We start from the raw sequence: 7,503 nt of genomic DNA on the forward strand, positions 1-7,503 counted from the left end.
TTCACATCATTAGGTAATATTCACTTTATGCACAAGTACACTTGATGGAAATCAGATACCAAGTCCCCAAAAAGCCACGTAAATATAATTAACAAAATCTCTCCTAATACTATTGCACGCATTAATCTGGGGTGCAATCTCTTAAAATGATATATAATGTCCATCACCTCATCCCTTCTGAGGAAAAGTCCAATATTTCTAAAATCACTTTGCAACACCACCACCTAGTGGTTTCCATTCATCTGTGACAGTCTACAGAACCTTACAGAATGGACCCACCATACATTTGCACTTATTTAATAGTAGAGTATAGAACCTGCACGGTTGAACAACAACTTTAAATGGGAGGGGTGAGGTCTGTTGAAGATTAAAACAACTGCATGTGATTTTAATCAAAATATGCCATACACCATTGCCAAACCACAACCCGATGTATCCCAAGCAGGAAATGTATCCCATCGGATCACTGCTTCACACACCTAGACTACTGTGTGGCAGCCTTGGCCTATTATGACCATGGACTGCCTGCTGTTTGGACATGATATGAAAAGGATAGGCTGATGTAGGATATATATGTTGACTGTTATTTTGTTTTTTACAATGTTTTTGTTATGTATTACGTTTCCTGTACTGTCGTAAGCCTACTTGAATGGGATTAGGAATGCACCAACTCCACCAAGTTATGAAAGCCGGTGCATAGAAAAAAAAACGTGTGGCATGGCCCATGTCAGGGGGCGTTGACGGGAACCTGATGGCAAAGTTTGGGAAACTCTGCATTAGGTTACAGGTTCCTCTCCCTACCAATTACATCTAGTCAGCAAAACACATGGAAAAGATCATATCCAATGCAGGTGAAAAATATAATTAGCCCAAAATAACAGAAGCAGTGGAAGTTCATAATGGAGCATTTTCAGGCTTTCAGGTGATAAGATCCACTTCATACTTGCATCCCTGTAAATGAACAGAAATTGCATTTATTACAGGTCCCTCAACATTGCTTAATATTTATCAATCCTTTGTTTATAAATCCAATGAGACTGAACTGAGGCTTACAGTGTGTGGCGATGTGCATGCTTCTTATCCGCAGTCTGCCATCTTACATGTCTGGTTCTAAAAGAAAGTGAAATGGAATAAAGTGAAACCTTAGCAATGCTACTGTAGAATGATAACCAGGGAGCATTATGGCCATCAGGTCTGAATTGACCCGTGGTGAGAAGACAGTTCCTGATTTTTTTTTTTGTAATGCGTCTCCGCCTCAGATAATTTAGACAGGGAGGGGAGTGCAATTCAACATAAATGTGAAACATAACATGCATCTCAATAGATTTTTTCTCAGGTACTTTCTCAGTTCATTTCAGTATCGGGCCATCGTGCTCATCTCAAACACAAGACATTTTAATGCACAGATGCTGCTTTATCCTTACCCCAGGTGAAGACTTTTGTGTCTTTCATGTGCCGGACTTTGCAAGTGTAGTCCTCTCCCCTCTGTGGATGGAACGGCACATACTTGGTGAGGTGGAACTGCCAGCCTGCCTCAAAGGCCAGGTCAGTCTGCGTGGCACCCGGAATCTCCTGGCCGTTCTTCAGGAGAGTGATGGTGATGTCAGGGGGGTGGAAGCCACTGACATGGCAGATCAGGGTGTTGGCTTCGCCCAATCTGCCAGGGTTGCGGCTGTACACCTGTACTTTGGGTGGAGCTAGAGGAAGGGAAAACGCAGGGGGAAAACGAAATCAAAAGACTGAACTGCAATCAAGCAGACTGGTGCTGCAATCCTATTCAACTTGTAAACAAGGAGACAGATTGTATCTAAGCGGCCATCTTTGGTAGTGTATTGCCATAAAGTCAACAAAAGCTATTGAAAAGCCAGAGTCACATGACTGCTTTTACCCAAAATATAGATATATTCATCCTCTTAAAAGGTAAACCATTTGAAGGGTTCAGATGCAAACCCCCCTAGGTGCCTTTTCAGAAAATAATCTTAATTCAATTTTATTTAATACAAAGCTATTTTTTTTCTCATTTTATTTATGTAATATAACTATTTATATGTATTATTATCAAGTAGCCTATGAATGTAAACCAAACCAACAACTGGGTTCTCTAAAAATATAGAAGTGCAGGACTTCAGAAATGGAGTTAGGGGTTTTTGCATCTGAACTCTTCATTTGTTCCCCCTCTGATGGAAAGAGACAAACCACAATACCTTCAAGTTGTCATATCGTGTGAAAATATTTTGTCTTCATTATTGAATCAACACAAAGTTATTACACACTACTTTTGGTAGAGTATAAATTAGAGTCAATAGCATGATGTAATTGGGGGAAAAAACACATGACTGACAGAGGTTTCGGCTACCATGTCGCCTACAACACGTCCCACTGTGAAAGCTGCCTAGTTCTATATCTGCGCCAGGGCTTTTGACGTGAAAAAAGAAGTGCTAATAGAACAAAGGTATCGGCGTCCGTCTATTGTAGGGACAGCTTATTTCTTTGTGTCTCTTCTCTCTATAGAAATCATTTTATTTACATATGGTTAATGATACTGACATGAGAACACAACTAAGTTAAACAAAAATAAGTTATTGGTTACAAAACTGCGTGAGCCTACACATAGCAGCTAGCCCTTTGGGTGAATAGCAGCGTACATATGTGAGGAACAATGCGCCTTACCAGCGTGCTGTTGTTTACTTACATTCTTTTCCATACGCCTCGCTGCCCAGGAGTAGCAAAACAATGGCAAGAAAAGGCAATTTCATTTCGTTGTATTCGAAACTAGATCAGAGAGTAATTGTTGACGTACATTCGCTCAAATCGAAAGTGAAACTTAAACTTCCTTGTTCTAAACAGTTACGCCTCCTTGAATTTTGGACCAATTGGAGCTTACTGAAATTTGAGAGGGGCTGTGCTTTCTCAGATACCCTGCTTTGAATTTGAGGTATTTCACTAGTCACTGAATTGATGATACATACTGTAGTGGTGTAGGGATATGTTTTATATAGGGATATATTTCTGTTAAAAATCAGACTATCCTATGTATTTTGCTGTAGGCTGGGTCCTATCAGAACCAAATCTTGACCAGGAACACCTCCAGCAGTTGACTAATGACTATCACCCACCCTTCTAACAACAGAGGACAGAATGAAACACATCATGAAAAATAAAAAGGGGAAACACATTTATTGCAGTTCAACAGACATTCATCGCTTGATTTTTTTTCCACATACTGTTATACAGCAAAACCAAATTGATTGTATTTTATTTCCTCTCATTAAGAGAAGAATGACATGGGTCCTAGAAATGTCAATGTAGGGGGGAAGGCTACTTATTTAAACTAAATCAATTGTCAGTTAAATCTAAGACAAATAGGGATACACATGAACTGCCATTCAGAAAGAAACACCCCCACCAGTTAAAATATAAAGTAAATGTTAAGCATCAGTCTTGATAAAGCAAACACAGAACTTACACTGAGTGCGTTTATATGCAGTTCAGTATCCCAAATATGAGGCAGATCCCGAATATGTATTCGGGATAAGGAGTTTATATGAGCACAGAGCGTTATATCCCAGTCTACATTCTTGGCCGTTTTAGAATTCTTTTCAAATGCCTGTAGCCTGGATACCAGCAACAGCGTTCTATTGAAAGACCCTGTATTCGGGATAAGGTGTTTACATGCGTCAGTATCCTGACTTCTGTCGGAATACTCCACCTAGCATATCCAGATTTCTGAAAGTTCTGAGTACGGGCTTATCCGGGATACTAAGTCGGGAAAAGGTGCTTCTATGTTCAAACGCAAATTTGGGATAATTAATATCCCGATCATACTCGGGATAGTGAACTGCATGTAAACACACTCAATGTTATACTACATATCCATTCCAAAACAAAGCTCTTGAACACATGAACTCTGACATTTAAACACAGTCTGTACAAGCTGCAAGAAAAAAGAATATCTGAGTTGGAAAAAATCTTTCTAGCTGGCAATTTCAATACTCAGCAGTGATTAGTTAACCATTGTGATGATTTGGAATGACAGAAAGACACCAAGTCAGTGAGCACATCTTGATATCTGTAAGGTGCTGTTAATCTCTTCTCCGCTGGGTTTAGTCCTGATGTCACAAGGAAGGTTGTTTGTTGACAACGGATCACCTTGTAAGAAAAAAAAGAAAACAGGTTTAATTAAAGTCTTTATTAACCATCTACAGAGGGCATATATTAGTAGGGGTGTAAATCACAGCCTCCATGACGATACGATACGGTATCGATTTCTTAAAGCAGGGATTTGATTATTTTCGATACTTAAGAATTCCCCACCACACGATACGATTCAATTTCTTCCAATTACTTTTCCACTTCTATTATGTTATGAAGTTAGGGCATTGGACAGGGGCAAGCGATTCGATCAATTTTGATACTTAAGAATGCTCCACAATATGATGTGATTCGATTAAATCGCCGGCCGATACATCGATACATTTCGATTATTGTTTGGAAGTCACAGGCGTGCTCAATCCCTTTAGAGATGAAAAAAGTATTCTTGTGGGTGCTCTTTGGTTCAAGGTTCAATGTCAAAAAGTTGCTTGAAACATGTCCATTAAGGACTTTAAGCAACTTTTCAAGCAACTTTTTGACATTTCATTATTATTTACACCCGTATATATTAGGGCATGTTTTTGTATAGTCAATGCTGCTCCTCTAAACATTTTTGTGACCAAAAGCAGATAAAAGATATTAGCGTAAACCAAATGATTAGTATTAAGTATGGCCTTTTCAAATAGCACTGAGTCCTGTTTGTTGACTTTGACCAGTCATCGCCAACAGCCAAGATTACAGAAATGCCCATGAGGCACAGGGCAACTGAAACAAGTTATTACAAACTTACCAACTAACTCAACAGTCACCCAGAGCCTCTACATCCCAGCTCACATATCGGGTTCTGCCAAAATAATAGCATACAAATATTAGTTTTAAGTAACATTAAGGAGTATATTACACTATAACACACAAATTATGGAAAAAGTCTTTGGAAAAGGTAGGAAACTGAAAAGGCAACAAACTTACCCCAGCTGTAGTCTTTTTCTTCCTTCATGTGCCTGACCTTGCAGATGTACTTGTCCCCTGTCTTAGGCTGGAAGGCCACATGCTTGGTGAGGTGGAACTGCCAGCCAGACTCAAAGGCCAGGTCGGTCTGCTTGGCACCCTGAATCTCCTGACCGTTCTTCAGGAGAGTGATGGTGATGTCTGGTGGGTGGAATCCACTGACATGGCAGATCAAGGTGTTTGCATTGGGGTCATCCAGCTTTCCAGGGTTGCGGCTGTACACCTGCACCTTTGGAGGCGCTGAGGACCGGAGAGATGAAACAGTTTAAGATTATGAGGGTAATTTATATGCTTTTAGCACATTACCAACAAACACTACCATAAAACAAAATGTAACGTAATATGCTTATTTAATAACAAAATTAAGCACACATAAGCTAGTAATAGCCAGAAACACTACATATAATTCCCGGTGAATAAATGAAAGAACTGATAAATTATTTAAATTAACAAAACTTCCATTGGGTAAGTAAGAGTTGGAACCAAGACATACATAAAAACAATTCTTGGAACAGTAAAACAAATGCCGACAATGAAATTTGCAATGGAATAGAGTCCTAGGCCTATACCTACGCTACTAGTTTGCTAGATTTCCTTGAAATCAAATTATTGTGAGCAGATGTTAACTTATTCCTAATGGAGTTTGAGAAGAAGCCAAGCTTCGACACAAAGTACATCATCACAACATAACAGTGCATAAGACAATGTGATAACCTACTAGGACGGTTAATTAATTTATAAAAAATCTCAATCACGACCTCTTTACAGACAATAATCAAGCATGACTGATTATTACTATTATGCTGAAACGCGGTGTATCAGGGATATCGTGGTTTTGGTGTGACCGCTGACGCCACCAATATAATGCGTTAAAGCAATAACTTCTAGGAGGGTGCACAGATTTGCACCATTTTTTGTTAATGATCTATTATTGGTACATCCACTGACTAGATATTGGAAGCCAAAGCTTTCAAGATGGCCGACTTCCAAGATGGCCAAGTTTTTGTTTTTGTTTTGTTTGTGTAATAACCATGACAGACATATTTGCACTTAATCTTGTGGGCAAACACATTAGGTAGAGTAACCAATTAAATGCTCTTGGATGCCAATACTTTTGAAGTGCCAGACTTTCAAAATGGCTGACTAAAAGACTGTGTAGTTCCTAATAACTTTGGAACAGGTGGACTGATTTGTAACAAAACTTGTGCGCTTATAGTAGGTAGGCCTACGCACATGAACTGGTAACAAATTTTAATGCCAAAGATAAAGATGGCAGTAAGATTTAGTTTGACTGATAGGCTGTAGCCATATACATCTAGTTTGAAATAGTATTTTTTTTTCTCTTTTTTTCACTGTGAATCCACATTGGCTAACATGGGATAAAGACACAATTATCAGATATAAACTACATTAAGGAAATGTTGATCACATGAATATGAATGGAAAAAAATGAAAATGAAATTTTAAAAAAAATCAACATATAGTGTGATTAATTTTGACATGCAGAAGCATTGCTGTATTGTTGTGGCCAAGCAGATCAAGACCATCCAGCCCAGGCCTGCTGAAGGTACTTAAGTCACCAAGCAGGAAATGCAACACCGCGCAATAAAACAGATAGGGGAATACCTTGTCTTCAGTGTCACACAGTCAAATGTTTGATTCTGATGTCAAGCAAATATTGTTTTCATCTTAACTTCTTAAGTGTAACATGATAACCCTTATTTCAAGTTTTGCCAAACATTAACATTTCAGAGATAGGTAAGACAACAAGTCATTAGGCCTATCACTATTTACCTGATGGCCTTACCTATGATGATCTTTGCTATTACCACAATTCCTTACAATAGCATTTTGAGCGGCTAGATTTGCGTGCAATTAGTGTGACTTTGGGATACATTTTACTTTGGTTACGCGCTTAGTTTGGCGGTTTACTTTCGGTTTGGTTGACAAAAAAAATACATTTGGAAAAAGATTAGTAGTACTTACATGTTTTTCCATGTGCAAGTGCCACACATGCCAGGAGCACGAACGCAAGTACACCTTTCATGGTCAAAAGCAAGTTGAAATTTTACAAGAAATATCAGTCTTCGTCTCCACTTAGGTCTGAAGCCTTCTGCCTTCGCTCACCTCTAAATCGAAAGCTTTGTTGGGGTTTGATAAAAATGTTGCGGACACTCCCCTAAAAGTGCGCACAACCAATCGTAATATTCTATGGGCTTGTTGCTTAGTGAAAGACAGCTTCGAGGGTTGTGCCAGCGATGCTATCGTTACTGGGTGGTTTGAGTCCGCAGAATCGGCCGAGTGCCGCTTGGTACAATTCCAACAGTGAAAACAATGCCAGACAATGGAATTACCCGAGAGTTCCTTACTTCATTGGACCATACAGACGCATATCGCGCGCCT

The 7,503-nt window shown here is 39.2% G+C and overlaps 2 protein-coding genes across 2 annotated transcripts; both read right to left on the reverse strand.

The window, feature by feature from the left end:
* Positions 1-360: 360 nt before the first annotated feature.
* LOC134463707 (beta-2-microglobulin-like) lies at positions 361-2,860 on the reverse strand. The gene is made up of 4 exons (XM_063216922.1): positions 2,693-2,860; positions 1,425-1,697; positions 1,054-1,110; positions 361-951 (listed from the first exon to the last, which is right to left on the reverse strand). The coding sequence occupies exons 1-3, from the start codon at positions 2,754-2,756 to the stop codon at positions 1,097-1,099; spliced, it is 351 nt and encodes a 116-aa protein (XP_063072992.1). The 5' UTR covers positions 2,757-2,860; the 3' UTR covers positions 361-951; positions 1,054-1,096.
* Positions 2,861-3,153: 293 nt separating this feature from the next.
* On the reverse strand, positions 3,154-5,356 carry LOC134463708 (beta-2-microglobulin-like; the record flags this gene model as incomplete). Its single annotated transcript, XM_063216923.1, has 3 exons — positions 3,154-4,149; positions 4,883-4,936; positions 5,062-5,356. Coding segments are annotated over 2 exons (309 nt in total), but the record flags the coding sequence as incomplete, so codon positions are not given.
* Between the last annotated feature and the right edge of the window lie 2,147 nt (positions 5,357-7,503).

Source organism: Engraulis encrasicolus, chromosome 15, assembly GCF_034702125.1.
Source record: "Engraulis encrasicolus isolate BLACKSEA-1 chromosome 15, IST_EnEncr_1.0, whole genome shotgun sequence".
Classification (NCBI taxonomy): domain Eukaryota; kingdom Metazoa; phylum Chordata; class Actinopteri; order Clupeiformes; family Engraulidae; genus Engraulis; species Engraulis encrasicolus.

Excerpts from the sequence above, each read along its gene's own strand:
- LOC134463707 (XM_063216922.1), bottom strand. The coding sequence starts at position 2,756 with ATGAAATTGCCTTTTCTTGCCATTGTTTTGCTACTCCTGGGCAGCGAG. Across the intron at positions 1,698-2,692 it reads CGAGGCGTATGGAAAAGAAT|CTCCACCCAAAGTACAGGTG; the intron begins GTAAGTAAACAA and ends CCCTTCCTCTAG.